Source organism: Drosophila erecta, unplaced genomic scaffold (assembly GCF_003286155.1).
Source record: "Drosophila erecta strain 14021-0224.00,06,07 unplaced genomic scaffold, DereRS2 tig00000126-arrow-pilon, whole genome shotgun sequence".
Lineage (NCBI taxonomy): Eukaryota > Metazoa > Arthropoda > Insecta > Diptera > Drosophilidae > Drosophila > Drosophila erecta.
The window spans coordinates 15509972-15532178 of record NW_020825209.1 but is presented as its reverse complement, the minus strand read 5'-3'; the positions used below and the strand labels follow the sequence as shown (position 1 = coordinate 15532178).

The 22207-nt window shown below is 42.7% G+C and overlaps 4 protein-coding genes across 5 annotated transcripts; all 4 read left to right on the top strand.

Annotated features, from left to right (window-relative positions):
* The first annotated feature begins 7667 nt into the window (after positions 1–7667).
* On the top strand, positions 7668–11144 carry LOC6549661 (double-stranded RNA-specific editase 1). Its single transcript, XM_001978674.3, has 4 exons — positions 7668–7881; positions 9170–9515; positions 9745–10328; positions 10389–11144. Exons 1-4 carry the CDS (start codon positions 7822–7824, stop codon positions 10584–10586), a joined length of 1188 nt encoding a protein of 395 aa, XP_001978710.1. The 5' UTR covers positions 7668–7821; the 3' UTR covers positions 10587–11144.
* A 187-nt stretch (positions 11145–11331) lies between these two features.
* Positions 11332–13431, top strand: LOC6549660 (NFU1 iron-sulfur cluster scaffold homolog, mitochondrial). The gene is made up of 3 exons (XM_001978673.3): positions 11332–11492; positions 11552–11808; positions 12786–13431. Exons 1-3 carry the CDS (start codon positions 11425–11427, stop codon positions 13310–13312), a joined length of 852 nt encoding a protein of 283 aa, XP_001978709.1. The 5' UTR covers positions 11332–11424; the 3' UTR covers positions 13313–13431.
* A 409-nt stretch (positions 13432–13840) lies between these two features.
* Positions 13841–16955, top strand: LOC6549659 (tektin-3). Of its 2 annotated transcripts, none has more exons than XM_001978672.3 (4): positions 13841–14422; positions 15090–15442; positions 15499–16086; positions 16171–16955. In XM_001978672.3, the coding sequence occupies exons 1-4, from the start codon at positions 14096–14098 to the stop codon at positions 16706–16708; spliced, it is 1806 nt and encodes a 601-aa protein (XP_001978708.3). In that variant the 5' UTR covers positions 13841–14095; the 3' UTR covers positions 16709–16955. The 2 variants fall into 2 exon arrangements, with proteins under 2 accessions (XP_001978708.3, XP_026837354.1); XM_026981553.1 differs by having other exon boundaries at positions 13964–14206.
* Positions 16956–17143: 188 nt separating this feature from the next.
* LOC6549658 (neutral alpha-glucosidase AB) lies at positions 17144–21851 on the top strand. Its single transcript, XM_001978671.3, has 5 exons — positions 17144–17283; positions 17816–17953; positions 18774–19523; positions 19642–21127; positions 21196–21851. Exons 2-5 carry the CDS (start codon positions 17847–17849, stop codon positions 21625–21627), a joined length of 2775 nt encoding a protein of 924 aa, XP_001978707.1. The 5' UTR covers positions 17144–17283; positions 17816–17846; the 3' UTR covers positions 21628–21851.
* The last annotated feature ends 356 nt before the right edge of the window (positions 21852–22207 follow it).

Below are 22207 nucleotides of genomic sequence, written 5' to 3'. Positions count from 1 at the left end.
ATTTTTCAGAATTCAATCTCAATTTACTCTTTATTCAACGTTGCTAACGAACGGACGTGTACTGTCCAGACATATTTTGTATACTTAAAAATATAAATATCACAAACGAAATAAAGTGCTGTATTTACTGAAGAACACAAATGGAAATTTGACTAGAGAAGCGATACATCATCGACGTCACCTGGGCCACGATTGACTGAACCAAGAGGACTCCCACTCTGATGGTGACTCGTGCGCATCTTTTTTCAACGCAAACGACGATACAAAAAAAAACCATACAAATTTTAGAAAAAATAACTTTAAAGGTAAGTTCCGTTATTTAAATTTATGTTATAGTCAAAGAATCAACATTATTTTTATTACGTTTTGAAGTGAACAGAGTAAAAAACAAAATAGAATGCTATAGTGTAAAATATGTTAAAATACTATCAGATACCCGTTAGTCAGCTAGTGGAAGTGCTAACGAGAAATATCAAAATTTTCTGGAATATCGGTAGAAATTGGGGAAAAAATAATAAAATTTTAAAAAAATTTCAAAATTTTTCAAAAGTGTGGGCGTGATAATTTTAGGCGGTTTGTGGGCGTTTGAGTGGGCGTGGCAAAAAGTTTTTTGGCTAATCTATAGAAATTTACAAAATGCATATATTCAAAAATGAAAAAATATCATAACATTTTAAAAAATTGTAAGCGTGACAAGTGAGCGTGGCAAAAAGTATTTTGGCAAATCTGTAGAAACTTACAAAATATATAAAAAAAATTAAAAAAATATCGCAACATTTTTTAAAGGTGTGGCCGGACAGTTTTGTGCGGTTTGTGGCCGTTAGAATGGGCGTGGAAACATTTGGAAAGAAACTTGCGCTGCGTCTATGTTTCTGGAAGCTGCGTGCCAAATCTCAACATTCTAGCTTTTGAGTTCCTGAGATCGTTGCGTTCATACGGACAGACCGATATGGCCAGATCGACTCGGCTATTGATCCTGATCAAGGAAATATATACTTTATATGGTCGGACACGTTGCCTTCTGCCTTTTACTTACTTTTCAACGAATCTAGTATACCCTTTTACTCTACAAGTAATTGTAGTAGTACTGCATGCCAGGAGAAACCATATTCTACATGCTTCCGAATGCTTGCCGTAAAATATAAATGTCGAATGTAGATATACATAACTAATATCAAGTGCTCTTGCTGATGCTTTTATTTGTTGTTATAAAAGCACGTCGGAATAAAATTGGTAATGTTCCCAAGGAAATGGAAGATCATGTCATGATTCAGAATCTGACCTGTCGAATTCAGAAATCCAACACTTAGTGAAATACGCAATTGACTACTTAGTTGTGAATTGAGTAGTGTAGAGTACTACATAGAGTCTGAGTAGATAGTAGAGCCTACTTTTCGGCCCAAATATATTTAAGCCCACAGATAAGGTACACAATTTGAAAAATATAAGGCTTGGACGTTCTTAAGTGATAATTTCAAATAAAATGTTATCCAAGATATTTTTTCCTGATCAATTAAGCATTAGCCTAGGATAGTTTAAGTTTAGTTTAAAACGATCCGTTTCTCAGTTGTCTTTTTTTACTTTTTGAAAAATCGTTAACACAATCCAATGATCCAATGTGCACACATTTTTTCATACATTTTAATGCCATTATAACGAAATGGTACTCTAAGAGTGGTAGCCCTGTGAAGCTATCAGTAGAAGATTAAATAAAGCGTAAAAATAAAAAAAAAAAACAAAAAAAGGACTTTTAAAAAAAATAATGTCGTTTTTCATCACGCATAGTTTACGGTGCTATGTTTTTTTGTCAAATGTTGCATTGAAATATATATTTTAGTCAGAAATTAGCTGTACGCAGTTGAATCTCAAGATCAGGTTGGTTTTACCAAAGACACTAGAATAATAAGATGCGTAACGCCATACGATTTTTTTGCACACGATTTTTTCGGGCTGGCTCTAGAGCTGGCTCCAGGGTCCTCGAATTTTTGTCCAAGAGCCAGAGAGAGAGAGCGATCTATAGCCAGCAGCTCTCTTGTACGCATCAGTGATGCCAAAATTTTTCTGAAAAAAAGGACAGATTGAGAAAAAAAAACGGAAAAAATAGGCTGAAAATTTCAAAAAAGGATGAAAAAACAGGACAGATTTTGATTCATACGTTTGATTCATACGTAGCCATTGTGTCAATGCGTATCAAATACGTTTCGGGCATTTTATAGGCTTTATTTAAGACAATTTTTACTACTCACTTTAAAGACCTCACTATTTCACTCACTAATATAATTATGACAAAATAATAGTTTATTATTTAATTACTTGCAGCTCGAGATTAATTTAGTAGCACATAAAATACATATACAACATAAAAATATATATCCCTTTCAGTGTACCACTGCACTTATTGGTATAATTAAAATATTAGATATAGTCCTTCGGTTAACAAACAAACTAATTAACAACAGATCTAACTAACACACTTTGTAATTTAACTTTGTACATTTTCAATGAGGTGATCAAATAATAAATATTATAATAATAATTAATAATAATTATTATTATATTCTCGTTTGTTTCCATGAGACTTTATATTACACTGCACTTTTGTTTGTTATTGCGACCAGAACGAAACGTTTCCGAAAGTAAACAATCTTTTGTTACATTTTTTTGAATATTCTTTTAAATGCGCACGCGTCCGCTGTCAAAAAGCAACTGAGCGGAATGAAAAAAGGCTCACGAAAGAAACCCGAAGAACGAAGTCTTCTGATACACACAAAAAAATATGATGGCCAAGCCGCTGGAAAAGTGTAACAAGATATTCAAGTGTAAATGTAGTCCGTAGGAATTTTAAGTTACTTTCATGCATTTTTTTTAGAAAGGACATCTACTTTTTGCTTACTTCATTTTTAAATTAATATTGACACATGTGTATCTACATATGTGGAAAAGCGTCTAACAAAATTCTAATTAAAATGTTGTGGTTTAAAGTTTTGGCTCAATACTATTTTATTCCCTGTGTACGATATCCCAAAATAATAGTTTATTATTTAATTACTTGCAGCTCGAGATTAATTTAGTAGCACTTTGTATACGAATAAACATAAAAATATATATCCCTTTCAGTGTAGGGTAATCAATTTCTTTACAATAATTTTATATTGTATTTTAAATATTTTTTATGAATAAATATTTTAAAATAAATATAACATTTCAAACACTTGTATGAATACCATTTGCCCGGTTATTTGTTCAAGAGGGATGCAAATTTGATCTTGCAAGTAATCACACCTAAGAACACATACACTACACTCACTGCTCGACCGGTAAGAGAGATTACTTAAACTATTTTGCGACTCTAAATTAGAAGACATGCCTTACAGTCTTCACTAGAACTAGTTGGGAATTATAGGGCTACAAGAAAATATGTTTCCTAAACAAATATTAAAAGCGGCAATAACTATGTGTTCCGACAGTAAATTAAACATTCTTCAGGCAAGTAACACACATACATACATACATACATACATACATACATACATACATACATACATACATACATACATACATACATACATACATACATACATACATACATACATACATACATACATACATACATACATACATACATACATACATACATACATACATACATACATACATACATACATACATACATACATACATACATACATACATACATACATACATATACATACATACATACATACATACATACATACATACATACATACATACATACATACATACATACATACATACATACATACACATACATACATACATACATACACTACACTCACTGCTCGACCGGTAAGACAGATTACTTGAAATATTTTGTGACTCTAAATTAAAAGGCATTCCTTACAGTCTTCACTAGAACTAGTTGGGAATTATAGGGCTACAAGAAAATATGTTTCCTAAACAAAAATCTATATTATTTGTACTCTGGCAATCGAGTACAAAGTACTCGTTAGTAAAAAGTAAAAACTTGAATTTTGGATTGCCTTAATATGATAATTATTTAATTACATCATAGAAATAGTAATAGGTGAATAAATGAACATAATAATACCGAATTATTTTAATATTACTTTATTATAATAATTACTTTATACTAGTAAATATGTCGCTAGAGTATTCAGCTCGCGACGTGGAAAATGCCGCCAAAAAGTGTCTGCATAGTGCAAAACCAATGTATGACCGTTACGCATCTTTTTATTCTAGTGTCTTTGGTTTTAGTCTTCACTATATTTTACAGGAAATTTGAAGGTATTAAGGGATACTAGAAGTTAAAAAAGATTTAGGTTAATAGGTTTGAAATCAGTCTTCAAAATGTTAAATAAAAACGATTAGCCGACGTTTCCCCTAAACAATAAACAAAGAGCTGGTAGAATTTATGAATTTGTAAGCTGTTTTACAACGATTTTAGGATAAATGTACTGGTAGTATTCAAAATAAATTTGTTTATACGAAGAAATTAATAATAATAATGGTTATAAAGATGAAAACATATCTACATAAACATATTAATTTATTTACGAAACTTTTAGAAATCGACTTCAACCAAAGTTTATGCCTTTATATTACCACTGCACGCACCAGTAAATATTTCTGCATTTCCCATAATAATATAAATTTAAACCCCATTTTATGTGGAACCGGTACTGTTCATCGTATTATAAATTATGAATAGCATACAACTAGCTCAAAAACTTCAATCAAACCCCGAGAAAATTAACCCCACAAAATTCCACATTACCATGAAATACAAGCCGGCACATACAATTCCTACACAGCACGTTTTATCCCCATTAGTGATCGGATTTCGAATTTGAAGACTCAGCTAAATTTTAAGAGCTGTGCTCGCCAACTTCCATGTACAAATCTCCAATGTCCCATTAATGCGAATGCGCTGACTCATAGATCTGCACTTACCGCTTGTATATAATATACAAAATCTTGGGTTACGTAGTGACTCGAATTTTCTAAAAGAAAGTTCTAAATTTAGGCCACTGTATTCTACACTACCACTGCACTTATTGGTATAATTAAAATATTAGATATAGTCCTTCGGTTAACAAACAAACAAATTAACAACAGATCTAACTAACACACTTTGTAATTTAACTTTGTACATTTTCAATGAGGTGATCAAATAATAAATATTATAATAATAATTAATAATAATTATTATTATATTCTCGTTTGTTTCCATGAGACTTTATATTACACTGCACTTTTGTTTGTTATTGCGTCCAGAACGAAACGTTTCCGAAAGTAAACAATCTTTTGTTACATTTTTTTGAATATTCTTTTAAATGCGCACGCGTCCGCTGTCAAAAAGCAACTGAGCGGAATGAAAAAAGGCTCACGAAAGAAACCCGAAGAACGAAGTCTTCTGATACACACAAAAAAATATGATGGCCAAGCCGCTGGAAAAGTGTAACAAGATATTCAAGTGTAAATTTAGTCCGTAGGAATTTTAAGTTATTTTCATGCATTTTTTTAGAAAGGACATCTACTTTTTGCTTACTTCATTTTTAAATTAATATTGACACATGTGTATCTACATATGTGGAAAAGCGTCTAACAAAATTCTAATTAAAATGTTGTGGTTTAAAGTTTTGTCTCAATACTATTTTATTCCCTGTGTACGATATCCCTATTCGTGGTTTTATTTTGGGTGGACCTCTGTTAAATACAAAATGGTACCATTTTTATCGGCTATATGTGCGCTACTATTATCTGGCGACATTTTTTAATTTATGCAAAATATAAGAAAATTAATAATATTGATGATAATATTTGAGAATCGTTCTAAATGATCGTTCTTCACAGCATTAAAAGCTAATTAGTAAATTAAAATTCCACTAGATGAATTTTTGGTCATACTTGGTTTACTTATACAAGGTTTACTTATCCATGCAATAAGCTCGAACTTTTTCGGCCTTATATGCTTATATGTCCTTCGGTACTTTTTGCGCTTAATTAAAAGCAAAAACTAATTAAAAAGTGGCGTTCTTTCTTAAGAATAAAAACAACAGTTACGGATGACGCTATTATGTAAAGACTAACACTTAAAGCTAATAATAGTACATCTGCTTTCCCGCCGATTTTAATGCGTATATCATTAAGTATATTATTATTTTATTATGCATGCATTTTAATTCTATTTCACAATTGCGTCCTTCCAGTGTCTGACACATCACTAAAAATACTACATCGTAGTACATTTTTGGTATGCATCCTTCGAGAAATTTGTTGATTCCGGGTTTGTTTCGATTTTCACGTCAGTGCAAAAAGGTTCTCACTTGCGAATAGTTTTGTAATTAATCAGAGAAAAACTAAATTACAAAAAAAGAAAAATCAAGATGAAGGGAAATGTTCGTAAATCCGCGGCAAATAGCAAGCCATTTGTCTCTGGAGGCATTAACGTAAGAAACTTTTATATAGAGTTCCCTGTGACGTCAAGAAGAATTGTATTCCAAGTAAAAAATGTACCACGAAATCAAACATTAAAGGACTCATCCACATTTGATTTGTGAAATAACAGAGTTTGTATACTATATACAAAATCTTGGGTTACCTAAGTGATTCGAATTTGATATTTCTACATTTAGACCACTGTATTCTACACTACCACTGCACTGATGGGTATGATTAAAAGATTAGATATAGTCTTTCGGTTAAGAACAAACACAGAAATTAACAACAGATCTAACTAACAGATTTAACTTTGTAAATATTTAAAGAGGTGCTCAAATAGATTCCTTAATTATTATGTTCTACCGCCGTTTTCTTGTTTTTTTAAATTATTTTCCTTTTCATACTTCTTTTTTGTTGTTGTTTCCCTGCGAATTTGAATTGCCCAGAATTTTTTTCGTTATTGCGTCCAGAACAAAAAGTTTTCGAATTTTCGCTAATTTTTGTTACATACTTTTGAATATTGTTGTAAATGCGCACGCGTCCGCCGTCAAAAAGCAATTGAGCGTAATGAAAAAAAGGTTCACGAAAGGAACCCAAAGAACAAAGTCTTCTGATACACACGAATAAATATAAAAGAAATACAAAATGGTACAATTTTTTCAGCTATATGTGCGCTACATATTATATATATATTTTATATTGAGAATCGTTCTAAGCGATTGTTCTTCACTGCCTTAAAAGCTTATGAGTAAAATAAAATTCCACTACATGAATTTTTGGTCATACTTGGGAACACAAGGTCTACTTATCCATGCAAAAGGTTCGAACTTTTTCGGCCAGAATTGTAGATTTTTAAAGTCCTAATTTAATATTGAGAACAATTTATTATTTTTCTAGGACCTTTGACGAGTTACTGACCATTTATTAGGGCTGCAGTTCTAATTGCATTCGGGTTGAGCTTATATGTCCTTCGGTACTTTTTGGGCTTAATTGAAAGCAAAAACTAATGAAAAAGTGGCGTTCTTTCTTAGGAATAAAAACAACAGTTACGGTTGAAGCTATTATGTAAAGACTAACACTTAAAGCTAATTATAGTACATCTGTTTTCCCCGCCGATTTTAATGCATATATCATTAAGTATATTATTATTTAATTATGCATGTATTTTAATTCTATTTCACAATTGCGTCTTTCCAGTGTCTGACACATCACTAAAAATACTGAATCGTAGTATATTTTTGGTATGCTTTATCTTTCGAGAAATTTGTTGATTCGGGCTTGTTTGGATTTTCACGTCAGTGCAAAAAAGGTCTCACTTGTGAATAGTTTTGTGATTAATCAGAGAAAATATAAATCACAAATAACGAAAAAATCAAGATGAAGCGAAATCGTCCAACCGCGGCAAATAGCAAGCCATTTGTCTCTGGAGGCATTTACGTAAGAATCTTTTATTTTTTTGCAAGTGTGTGTATGAGTGTATAGAGTTCCCTGTGACGTCACGAAGAGGTGTATTTTAAGTAAAAAATACATAAGAAAAACAACCAACCATTGATGGAATCATCCACATTTGATTTGTGAAATAACAGAGTTTTCGTTTTTATTTCTATAATTTGCAGCGCACAAAATGAAAGTGTGTGTATTCACCCCAATTGTGAATCCATTTGCAATAGCCACTAAAAGCGGGTTAATCGAAAGTGCAGACCGTTGTCCGAATTCCACCAGCATCCACAGCTCACGGTCCACAAGGCACCCTCCCTTCCCTTCCAACCACTCCCCACTCGCCCTCCTCATCCGTATCCCATCCATTTGTTCATTCTACTCATTCCACTCTGCTCGTGCTTTCGAACAACTAGAGATGGCCAGCACTGCGATAGATTCACGCTGGACTTGCGGTTATCGCTAACTTTTATGGCTACTGAAAATGCATTCACCCGAAATTGTAACTAAAATTATTAGTTTTGCGTCAGATAGCAATGCCCATTCACTTCACCGCAAGTGCCCGAAACTAGCCGGCGACCATGAACTCAGCCGAAGACCGAAGGATCCCCATAACTAAACTATGCCTAATCCAAAATTATTTCGTTTTCGATATGTTCCTTACTTAAAAAAAAAAAAATTATTCAGTTTTTGTTTAACAATTTAACAGCGTGATAGATACATGCATACCGCAGAAAATACTAGATTTGTGCTTGACACTTTAAAATTTTGGACATATAGAGTATAGAATTGCATGCGAAACTTCGCTGATGCAGAATGCATTAGCAAATAAATTAGGTCACAATGATACCTTATTTATTTGCTACTTGCATGCTGTTGAGCGAATGTCTTTAGCAACAGGAGGAGCCGCTTGAATTACTATCAGTGGAGTGCACCTGTTTTCAATAGATTAGCATAGACTACAGGTTCCGAAGTCCTTGGCTGGATGCGATGACCGGAGATCAACAGTCGCTGGGCACGTGGCTCCGTTGGTGCAGAGCTTGGTTTCGGGGCACTTGGGTCGCAGGAATGGCCATGGCTAGTTCCTGAACTATGGTTTTTAGTAGACCAGCCGAGCAGCCTGACGCTTCCGGGTAACTTGACGACTTGATGGCTTCCGTTGGCCAGCGAGTCTCTTTTTGTTGACCCACTGGACCAGCCCGCTGCAAGTGATTTTGTCCAGGGGAACCTGGCGAAACCCGTTGCCTTCGCCAACTAATCAGCTAATGAAACTTTTTTGCAAATGCAGAATCCCAATGCCACCGTCAAGCCTTTGATTCAACAGCCGTTGCAGGATGCCAATGTCCAGGAAAAGCAGGCTGCTCTGGTTTATTCAAAACCGGAGCCCCCGGTGGCTGTTCAGTCGCCACCGTCTTCTGTCCCCGCTCAAGTGGCGGCCTTGCCCTTCCAGCAGAAGAATTTGGATGCGGCCGCCCTCGCCGCCAAGCTGCCCTTGCCAATCATCGTCAAGGAGGAGCCGATCTCTATCGACGAGGAAGGGCCCATCGACGTCATAGAGGAAAATAGCAGTGCCAGCGGCATCGGGGGCAAGATCCCCTTTAAAAAGATCTTCCAAAAGCGCAAGAAGTCGTCTGGTAAGCGTGGAAACCTTTGGTCGCTCAGATTTCCCACATTTTCACACACACACGAATCACTAGATATATCTTTAGAAGAGTGGTGGGAGAGAACCGTATTAACATTGTTGTAGACAGGCCAGAAATTACCTAACACCTTCAAATTAATGAAAGTAAATAAGACGGCCACAAATAGTTACGAAAAATAATGATAATACCATAATAATCCTCTATATTTACTCGATCCTAGAACGCACCCGGGACAAGAAGCTGCGTCAGAACCGCCAACTGCGCAAGTCCATGCTGCCCAAGAACGCTCTGATGGCCCTCAACGAGGTGAAGGGCGTGACCATCAGCGATTTCACCATCGATAGCAATCCCGACGGCGGATTCACGGCCGTTGTCACTGTGAACTGCAATCAGTACGAGGGCAAGGGTGTCTCAAAGATGACGGCCAAGAACGCGGCCTGCGAGAAGGCATGGCGCGACTTCATAATTGCAAGGATGACCCCCAAGCCGACCCGTATTCAGCACAGCGAATGCGGCGGGGAGCCAATGGATACAAACGAGGATGAGGCCGGAGATGATGCACCGGAGGATGATCTGCCCATGTTGAATCTGGCCTCGTTTGCCATCTACAAGCTGTTTGCAGAGTGGGAGCGCGAGGGCTATGTCGTGCCCGAGATGCACCCTTCGGCCAATGCTGCTCAACAGGCCGGAGGGGATGCTGGAACTCCCGTTCCCGCGGCGCCGAAGGAGCCAAAGAAGCCGCCAGTGCGCACCGAGCTGCCCTCTGGATGGGAGACCATGCATCCGGCCACCATTCTTTGCATTGTAGGCCAACCCAGCAACGATATACAGTCACTATACAGTTACTAATCAATCCCTCTGCAGATGCGCCCGGGACTCAACTACGTGGACTACGGGTCATCTGGCGACAAGCCCAACGTCATGCAGCATCTGGGAATCACTGTGGACAACCAGGAGTTCCACGCCAACGGAAGATCCAAGAAGATCGCCCGTCGCAACGTGGCCGTAGAGGTGTGCAACTCTCTGTTTGGCACCAACTTCACCTGCAGCGACACATCTTAAGAGACCAATACAGTACTGCAATACACACCGATGCCTCTCTTAACGGCCAGCGATCCGAGGATTGTGACCCTGACGTCAAATGCGCAACTTTGTTAAGAAGATGAAAGATTTTTGTCTGTGAAGATGAAAAGGCATATTAAACAATAGGTATTTTCCATTTTAGTTTGCATTTTGCTCAGCTCTTACTTATGATTTCCTTAGGTAGCATTAGTACATACGGGGGTCACAGCCCTTTTCAATCTAAAAAATCTTAAAAATGAACTATGAAGGTTATCCAAATAATTCTACCGCAGGATTCTTTGTTAATGTTGTCAATTTGTGACCCAGTGTAGGATTGGTACATTTTTTTGGAGGCAGATCGGATATCAAATATAATTATGCTTACCAGTGAATGACATTTTTTTCTCGTTAACTAGATTAAGATAAATTATTTGTAACCTATGTTAGTCTTGGGTATAATTATTTAATTTTTAAAAATACCGCCGTTGAGTGAGGGTATACATACAAAGATGAAAACACATTAAGAACATCAATAAAATGATTTAAAATAATAATGTATAATACTCATTGAATTTTATTGCTCTGAGTTGAGACAGCTTTTAAACTAAAAATGCATGTTTAATATAACGACGTACAGTTAACTATTGCCTTGCTGCATTTTCCTGAGTTATACATGTAACAATATACCGGGAATTTTTGTCAGTGTATGGAAGCAGGGTTTGGGTCCGTGCTAGTTGGGTATTCAGTTTACCACCACAAACTGCGAACAGCGTTGCCAGTCCGTCAGTGCCAGCTGATTTTTCGTTAGTTTTCGTTATCAAACGCAAAAGCCAACGAAATGTCCAAATTTCTGTCCCAAGCGGCCCTAAATACGCTGCGAAACACGCGCCTGGGCTCGCGGCAACTGTAAGTACTCCACGATCACCCGGCTACTACCAGAGTAACCCATTTCTGCTGTTGTCCAGGGTGCGCAGTTTTGCGGGCATCGCCTCCACGCGCAACCATCGCGAACCGGCTCACCAGGAACCGGGATGCGGACAGGCTCTGGGCCGCGGCCTCCTGCAGATGCGGCTGCCGGTGGCGGGCAGGAGGAGCATGTTCATCCAGACGCAGGATACACCGAATCCGGACAGCCTGAAGTTCCTGCCTGGCGTGGATGTCCTGGGAAAGGGGAACACGTACGACTTCCCCAACGGAACCACCGCCCACAGCAGTCCTTTGGGTAAGTGAGCTGCACCAAGGTGCCCCTGGGGATCCCAAGTTTCCGCTTCTTGGTTGGCCGAAAAGATTACATTGTTCCAAAAGTCCATCGGCGAAGAATTTGTCGCACAGATAGGTTGTAAAAAAGAGCTACAAAGGTAACGAGTGGCCTTCTTCAATGCCTGCTGCTGTAATCAAAAGGGCTTGGCAAAAAATGTAAACTTAATTAGGCAAACCTTTCAGCTTTGGTGTGGTATGCAATAATTTTACTAAGGGAAGTGCTAATCAGCCCTATAATGAATGTCTAGATACAAAATAATGCAACGAAGGTTATTTAGTTGGATGCTGATCAATATGTAGAAAAAAAGGTACTTCACCTAAACTATCACTTTGTTTGATGAAGAAAAACCACGCTTAATATATAATATTAATATTATTAATATTATATTAAGTTTTAAGTTTCCTCGCTGTTTACATATTCCTAGCGTTTTTTGATATTAATGGGCAGAAAGTCGCAGAATCGAAGCCATCCAGTTAACACTAAATGCAAATTTGCTTTTTCCAAATTATAACGCCAGATGTTAGTCCTCCCGCGATAAGTGAGAGGTTTGGTTATATTATTTATATGTTTAATTGCAATGTTATGCACTAGTTCTCTCGCACCTTTCTTTAGTTTTACCATAGCAAGTGGTTTAAAAACCAATTCGTTACCATTCTATTTGCGCTTTGTGTAGCCACTCCTCTTAGGTTCCCCAAAGCGCTCCGTCTCTGTCTAATTAATGCGCGAGGCCGCTACTAAAAGTAGACGCACTGAGTCTGGAGGCCAGCATACTTTATTGTTAGATGTTCCTGCAGATCCAAGCATTCCCACTCTAATTTCTGCCAGCATTTACATTTTTGTTAGAGCTACAAGAATATAAATGCGTAAGGTCGTCCGACTTTGCTTCCCTTATATGATATCGTGTAATGCTAGAAAAGTACACTCTTCTCAATCCGCAGCCAAATTGCTGTTCCGCGTGGAAGGCGTCAAAGGAGTATTCTTCGGCGCCGACTTCGTCACCATCTCGAAGCAGGAGGGCGCCGAGTGGAGCCTGATTAAGCCAGAGGTGTTTGCCGTCATAATGGACTTCTTTGCCAGCGGCTTGCCCGTCCTCCACGATGCGCAGCCCAATGCGGACACGGAGATTCTCGAGGACGACGACGAGACGGTGATGATGATCAAGGAGCTGCTCGACACGCGCATCCGGCCCACAGTGCAGGAGGACGGCGGCGACATCGTCTTCATGGGCTACGAGGCCGGCGTCGTCAAGCTGAAGATGCAGGGTTCCTGCTCCTCCTGCCCCAGCTCCATTGTGACGCTGAAGAACGGCGTGCAGAACATGCTGCAGTTCTACATCCCGGAGGTGGAGTCCGTTGAGCAGGTTTTCGACGAGGCGGACAGGATGATCGACAGTGAGTTCGAGCGCTTCGAAAAGAACCTCAAGACGCTCAAGCAGCAGGAGCCCAGTGGCGCCGGTCCCCACTAGAGGAACTCATTTCAATTTCCCTGTTTACGTTGCTAATTCTCTAGTTGTATACATAACGTACATGTAGTTGATTGTTTAAATAAATCTACGGCTTTAAGCTTAACTGTTAGTGCATTGAACTGAAGCACACAAGTGCATATTTAAGCTTTTATCTGTGGTCACAAAGGAAAACTAACCTTGATTGGCACTTCAAGCCCAGCAGGGCAATTTGTAAACAAACACGTAATGAACTCATTGAAGTTTCTAAGAAACAATTCCATTTTTAATGGCCCATGTTGTCTGTTTTGTCGATAAAAAAACAGTGCAGCGAAGCAACACATTTCAAACTACTAGTGTACACTTAGACGTGGGTATGCAAATATTAAAAAATGGGCTTTATAAGAACAGCCCACTGAGAATAGCTGGAGCAAGGCATACATGAGGATTTGTAGCCCAAGGAGTGAGCCTTGGCCTCCAAGTCGACTAAAAACCAGCAGCCCAATTGATTCCGCACTAAGCAAGGTCAATAATTCGAAGAATATCTAGTGTCAGTTTGACCCCCATTGGCAATAATTGGGTCAATAACCCGTGTCATTGCCATCGATTCCACAACTCGTCGGAGGGACGCATTGCCAGGCGATTCCGCTGCCAGGCTACCGAGTTTAATCAATAAGCCTACCAGAGAAGAAGCCACCGAGGGCTGGGGCTGAGAAGCACTCCATCCAGAGACGCTGCACCGAACAGACCCAAAGTAAACAGATCCCAGCGGAAGATAAGTGGGTAATATATCGCGTCCGTCAACCAATGCTCTGCTGGGCCAACGAGGATCACTATTTGAGCCAACGCTACCCGAATCCGCAGCAAAAGGCGCCCGAAACGCTCAAGAACCTGCTGTTGCGATCCAGTGTACCGATAGTGAGTGCTCCGAATCCCGAGTGGGACACCCAAATCGCCGGCACCATGGCACCGCTCAAGGGGCAGGAGGTGCTCAAGTTCCACAAGCACTCCTACCTCGAGAACCGCATCTTCGATCACCGCCTGGTCAAGGACAACCTGCTGGACAAGTGGCCCACCGCTGACATGAACGAGTACAACGAGCGCAAGGACCACCGCAACCTCATGGAGTCCTATGTACCATTAACCCATACCACTAACCATTACCATTACCCTTAGCCATTGCACCTAGTTTCGTATCTGGGCATTCATCTCCCATAGAAGCACTAAAAGTAGTGAAGCACCTTGTCCAGCTGTAGCTGCTTTAGAAGATGTCTGCTTCCTGTGTGAAGGACTATAGCGCTGCTTAAGATATCGTTTGAACCTCCTCAATTCCACATATACTCGTACAGCGATCGAGCTGGATTCATGTCACATTATCCATTATATTTTAATGCCACCAATTGAAGTTGCCCAGTAGTTATCTGTTGTAAAGTCGATCCATTTTCATTCCCACGCGGCCAAAGTTCGATGAGCAATCGGAGTAGGCCCTGTTCGAGCTCGGGGCGCTGTCACCTGGTCCCAACCAGGGTTTGGATTAGTTTTTTCCGCTCCTCGAAAGGGAACGTATCTGTGTTCTGTGCTTTTTGAAATCATTCGTCAGTTCCGAGTACCCAGTCCAAATTCCAAGTGGCACAAATTACTAGTACTCCATTATCCCTAACGATTTGATTTAAAACCGGAACCGAATCCGAATCCGAAACCGATACCGAAACCTCCGACCACAATGAGTCACAATGGTGCTGGTGGCGGAGCCGGCGGATCGGGCATCCCGCCAACCACGGTCATGTATTCCCAATTGCAGCCATGGAGCCAGGCGGGCGCTCCGCCCTGCATGGAGCCCGTCATGGGACCCTCGATCCCGCCGAGAGTTGGCGCCGCCTACGAGACGCCCACGAAGCACCCGTGGCGCCCGGCGATGGCCTATGAGCTCATCCAGGTGAAGCACCTGCCCGAGCAGCCGATGACCAACCAGCTGACCAAGCAGTGCTTCCTGCCCAAGGGCATGAAGACGGACGGCATGATATTCCCCAACCTGGTCACCGGATTCGATCGCAATCCCCAGCACGCCGCCCGGGCTGCCCTCTACACGCGGTACACCAGCAACGAGTGGTACAACAACAACATGACCAAGTACTCCGAGTCGAACATGAATCGGTAAGTGGCTCCGCCGGCGTGGCACCAAGCTCCGTGTGACTCATCGTGTCCTTCAGCAACCTATCCGAGCGCATGCGGAATGACGCAGTGCGTCTGATGCGGGAGACCGACGAGAAGGCCACCTCGGGCCAAAGGGACGCCGGCCGCAGGCTGGGCGAGCGCATCACCGACCTGACCTTCTGGCGCAACGAGCTGAACGCGGAGCTGGAGAAGCTGATTGCCGAGATGTCGGACATCAACGACCTGCAGCGGCAGTGCGGCAAGGCGCTCCTCGACCTGGAGATACCGCTGCACATCGCCCAGGAGTGCCTCTTCCACCGGGAGTCGCGCCAGGGCACGGAGAAGGTGCACGACATCGTGGAGAAGGCCCTCCTCGTGGAGATCAACAACCTGAGGAACTCCCGCGACCGCCTGGGCGGTCTGCACGAGAAGATCTCGAAGCAGGCCCTCGACTGCCGCGGCGCCCAGCACCTGCTCGAGGACGACGTGTCCCACAAGGAGTCCTCGCTCGGCATCGACTCCATGTGCCACCAGCTGAACAACCACAGTCGCGGCATCACCTACTACGGCGGCATCGAGAAGTTCGATCCCTCGGTCAGTACCCAGGAGTCCTGGGCCCAGGCCAGCAGCGAGCACGTCCGCCGGTGAGTTGGGAAAGCAGAGGTGCTAGCTACACCTAGCGGCAGTTGGAAAACATAATTCTAATTGACAATCCCTTGTCTCCACAGCTCACAGGCGGAGCGGGCGAAGCTCTCCCAGCTGCGGAGCGACGCCCAGAGTGTGGTCAACTCGGTGGCCACCACCGTATGGGACTTCTGGAGCAACACGAACAACGCCTTCGATCGCCGCTCCCAGGAGATGGCCGAGGCGAAGAACCGTGTGCAGCTGCACCTGCAGAAGGTCCAGCAGGAGCTGTTCGACATGGAGAAGCACCTCTTCCTGCTGCAGAAGGCCATCCAGGACAAGTCCGGGCCGCTGAAGGTGGCCCAGACGCGGCTGGAGGCCCGCTCCCATCGGGAGGGCGTCGAGCTGTGCAAGGACCACGCCCAGGACCGACTCGTCCAGGAGGTGCAGGACATCCAGGGCGCCGTGGAGACGCTGCACCACAAGCTCATGGAGGCGGAGGCCACCCACCAGGGTCTCCTGAAGACGCGCTGCACCCTGGAAGTGGATCTGCGGAACAAGGTCAACGCCCTGTTCATCGACCGAGAGAAGTGCATGAGCCTCCGGCGCTCCTTTCCGGTCAGCAATCTGATCAAGTACTGATCTGGACCCGCACTGGACGCCGGCTCTGGATTCTTGACTCCGCACTCCCACTCGCTTCTTCCGCCACCCACATCGTTCGCATTATGTTGGCTTTTGTGTGTCCACTTCAAGGAGCAAACTGCTGTCTCCCGCTGAAGCACGGTTTCTCTTTTTAATGGCAAATATGATATACTATCGAAAAGTACAATAAGTACACCCTGTTTGGGAATATCAGGCGCAAGAATAAAAAGACATTTTGAAGCTATTATATTACGTGCACCTGGTTGCTGATCGACTCATTTTAGACGGCATGTCTGCGAAACTGCCTCCAGATGACACCACTCAGTGTGTTTCTCGAGTATTCCATTATTGTTTATCGGCGTTGATTGCCACGCTGAACATCCGCGTTTTTTGAATTGGCGCCACACTAAGGTTGCGGCTTGTGTCTCCGCTAAGTTTGGTATTATAGTGCAGACCTCGGCGTATTTACTGCATATTTAAGCAGTCGAGCGACGGTCACACTGCGTGTGTCCCTGCAAAATTTTTAATAAAAGTTATTAACCAGAATTCCAACGCAGGCTGTTTGAAACTAAAAGGTTTGGAACTCCACGAAAACTGACGCACGGGGCCAAAGTTTTACTGGCTCCGCGAAGCTCCCGAAAGTGCAGTGTCAGCGGAAAGTGAATTAATAACCGGCGGCATATTTTTACGATCATAATCCAAACTTTTCGCTGCAAATCAGCTGCACCACACACCGACACCATCTGGTTCTTCCCCGCATGTGCGCATATCCCCCGCGAGGGGTTTACTAGAGGGTAATCCGCATCCCGGCTGCACGTAAACTGCATTTTCCGACCATTTTCGCCTAACGGTACACGACTGACGTGTACATTAAGTTTGCAGCGGCGGTCCACACACACACACACGCATGCAAACGTTTGTAAGCTGTCCGCTTGTGTGCGTGAGTAATGTAAAAGCGAAGCCAAGGATCGAATACCCTGTAAACTTTAAGTTTCAGTTACCGTTACTATTTCAGTAGGCCGCGTCGTGGAGAGCAACAAAAGAATATTAATAAAAAATAATAATAACTTGAAAATCGGTCCAGCTTGTTAATAATATATTTTCCAGCTCTTCAGGTTGAAATCCAGGACAAGACGCCATGCGATTCGCTCTGGCCACCGTGGCCATCATCTGGGCTCTTTTCGTCTTGGCCGACGGAGTGGATCCCGGGAACTTCAAGACCTGCGAGCAGAGCAGTTTTTGCCGGTGAGTTTGGCTGTGCACATGATGGCTAACTACTTTTACTGCACAGGTGCAGGGTACCGATGCGGTACAGATGCGGGTTACGGGTTACCAAGATTCCAATAGTTGGCCAATAGTTGTGTGCTACCTTTTGGTAGTACGGTGCAGAAACACAATCATGTTGTGGATTTCTCATTGGGAGAACCCTTCAGCTACTCTTTAGCTACTTTTGGTCAATACTTATTACTAATACTGGGAATACGCGTATTGATCTATGAATGCTAGGGAAGGATGCTATAGGGAGATATTCCTCACTCTAAATGCAATTTGCTAGGGCTTCATTTCTTTCAAACTAATCCATGACATCTTATACTTCGTTTTTTTTAATGGATTTTTATATATTTTCAAAACTTGAATGAAATCAGTTAGAATCTCAGAATATATGTACATAAATATTATGCATTTATTATGTATATATTATGTATACATTATGTGTATATTATGTACATATTATGTATATTATTCCTCCAAACCTTGCCATTTTAGTTCATGAATTATACTTAACCTTCTGTAGCTTTGAGGTTTTCTGAATTTCCATTTAAAATTTGCAATGCCTCTTAGAGAGAAAGTGTTTACTTGTAAACTAACTAAATTACTATATTAAATTACTAACTAAATCACTTTTTGAATAGCGAAATAAGTCCATATATTGATACTCCTTTTTACTTGAGTTTTTTATATTTTATTGAGTTTTTTATATTGACTTTTTTACTGATGTAAGCCACTTATAACCAACAGATAAAATAACGCAATTATTTAATGATGATTAAATTACGGTTTTCAGACGCTCCCGGAAGATTCAGGGATCAGGCAGCAAGTACGCCCTAATACCCGGCACCTTGAACACCTATGCGGATTCGTTGACCGCTGATCTCGTAAACAAGGAGAATCATCACCAGTTCGCCTTTAAGCTAGAGGCTCTGAAGGGCAGTACCTTCCGCCTGCAGATCGATGAGAAGCAGCCACTACGACCACGATATCGCGTCGAGAACGCCCTTAAGGGCCCAACCCAGGCCGGGCACATTCGTGTCCAGCGGGAAACAGATGGAGAGATCGTAATCACATCGGAGAAGAATAAGGCTGTGATCCACGGAGACCCATTCCGGATCGATTTCTACGAAAACGACGTACTGGTGGTCTCAGTGAATGCCAAGAACTGGTTGTACTTCGAGCATTTGCGGCAGAAGGCCCAGGAACAGACTACTCAGCCGACCGAATACGAGAATCAGCAGGAGCAGGATGCCGCTGTGGAAACTCCCAAAGCAGCAGATACCATTGATGATCCTGGTGCATGGGAGGAGAACTTTAAATCACACCACGACTCCAAGCCGCACGGTCCAGAGGCTGTGGCTTTGGACTTTTCGTTTCCCGCAGCCGAAGTTCTATTCGGTATTCCAGAGCACGCCGACAGCTTCGTACTAAAGTCCACTTCGGGCACGGATCCGTATCGCCTGTACAACCTGGATGTGTTCGAATACATTGTAGACAGCAAGATGGCTCTGTATGGCTCAGTGCCGGTGATCTATGGCCACGGGTGAGTTGCCTTTGAGTTCTTCCTACTTCCTACTTTTATAGGTAACTCAATAGTTTAATTGCTGGCTTATAGCCTGCTGATTGTCCATTTTTGTAAAATAATTTGTTATATCTTCTAGACCACAACGCACTGCAGGCGTTTACTGGCAGAACGCCGCCGAAACTTGGGTGGACATCCAAACCTCGGAGACCAATGTTGTATCTTCGCTGGTAAATTTTGTATCCGGCTCGCGGAAGTCTCCTCCTCCGGCTGCCCACTTCATGTCGGAGTCGGGCATTGTGGACGCATTCATCATGCTGGGTCCTAAGCCCATGGACACTTTTAGGCAGTACTCTGCTCTGACTGGAACACACGAGTTGCCTCAGTTATTTGCCCTTGCCTACCACCAGAGTCGCTGGAACTACAACGACGAGAGAGATGTGACCTCCGTGTCAGCGAAATTCGACGAAAACAACATACCCATGGACACCATGTGGCTGGACATTGAGTATACAGATGGCAAGCGCTACTTCACCTGGGACAAGTTCAAGTTCCCGCAGCCGCTGACAATGATCAAGAATCTTACAGAACTGGGCCGTCACTTGGTGGTGATAATCGACCCGCACATCAAGCGGGATACTAACTACTTCTTCCATCGGGATTGCACGGACCGTGGCTACTATGTGAAAACGCGTGAGGGCAATGACTACGAGGGCTGGTGTTGGCCGGGAGCGGCTAGTTATCCGGATTTCTTCAATCCCGTGGTCAGAGAGTACTACGCCAGCCAGTACGCCCTAGACAAGTTCCAAACGGTCTCCGCAGATGTGATGTTGTGGAACGACATGAACGAGCCATCGGTTTTCAACGGCCCTGAGATCACGGCGCCAAAGGACTTGGTCCACTATGGCAACTGGGAGCACCGCGACGTGCATAATTTGTACGGTCACATGCACTTGATGGGCACCTTCGCGGGTCTCCAGCAGCGCGATCCCAACCAGCGGCCCTTCATCCTCACAAGAGCCCACTTTGCTGGGTCCCAGCGTTATGCTGCCATTTGGACGGGTGACAACTTTGCGGACTGGTCGCATCTACAGCACTCAATCAAGATGTGTCTCACAGAGGCGGTGGCTGGCTTCTCTTTCTGCGGTGCCGATGTCGGTGGCTTCTTTGGAAACCCAGATACTGAGCTGCTGGGGCGCTGGTATCAAACCGGTGCCTTCCTGCCCTTTTTCCGGGCTCATGCGCATATCGACACTAAACGCCGGGAGCCATGGCTCTTTCCGGAACACACTCGCCAGGTAATCCAGAATGCTGTGCTCAAGCGTTATTCATATCTGCCCCTGTGGTACACCGCGTTCTACGAACTGGAGCTGACTGGAGAGCCGGTAATTCGCCCATTATTAGCCCACTATCCCGTGGATAAGGAGGCTTTCGGCATTGACAGCCAGCTGCTGGTGCAAGATCGCCTGCTTGTAAGACCCGTCATGCAGCAGGGCGTCAGCAAGGTGGACGTGTACTTCCCAGCAATTGATGACAAAACGAACGGCGACTGGTGGTACGATGTGGATACTTATCAGCGCCAGGAACGAACCGGCTATGTGTCGGTGCCCGTAGATGATTTTAAGGTGAGAGGCGTTACTCTGTTTTCGAAAAGTCATGTGAATCATGTTTTACGCTTTCCACCTGCTTACAGATACCCGTTTGGCAGCGTGGTGGCAGTATTGTGCCGAAGAAGGAGCGACAGCGTCGCGCTTCAACCTTGATGCTGCACGATCCGTACACACTGATTATCTGCTTGGACCGTCAGGGCAAGGCATCTGGTACCCTCTACCTGGATGATGAGAAGTCCTACGCTTATCGCCAGGGCCAGCACATCCACGTGAACTACGAGTTCGCCAACCACCAGCTGGTCAACAGCTTCGTAGGCAAGCCAAAATACAAGACCCTTGCCTGGATCGAGCGAATAGTGATCGCCGGACTTGAGAAGGTGCCCAGCAGCGCCAGTATCACGGTGAACGGCGTCACCCAGCAGCTGGAGGTGCTCCAGCATGATCACTCGGTCGTCGTGCGCAAGCCGGGCGTCAAGATGGACGTCGACTTCGCCATCAAACTCAACTTTGCGTAGTCTGTAGTCGCCATGTGCGCCACGTATTAGTTTTCTTCTAAATATTTTAGTTGTGTACGCCTCTAAAATTGCTATTAAATGTTTTAAGCAGGGAAAATCAATTTATAGATTCCTTTCGATTAGTCCCTTGTCCCTTCTCTGCAATTCCAGCAATTCAACATTCGGAGAGTGCAACCCAAGTTGATCGCAATTATTGTTTCAATAAATCTACCAAGTTTTCTGTACGACCGATTTTTTATTGGTAAAACAATTACCCGTAAACAGCAATAAGCGCAGCACCACTTGAAATGTGATTTATACTTGATCAGTATCAAATGCAGAGTCAATTGCCATGGCTGTCCGTTTCAACGCAAACTATAAGCTATCTGCTCGAAACGTTCCAAAAAGTCATCCTCCTATTGCAGGTTGTATATAAGTCTGGACGGTCCGGACCAGACCACTAAATCATATAGCGGAAAATTACCATCTAATTAATGGAAAGTAAAGCCAAGCCAATAAAGCGCTCTATTTTGGTATACATCTGTTTTTTGATAACTATATGATAGAGCTGGCATGGGAAAGGTCGGAAAATTGAAGAAAA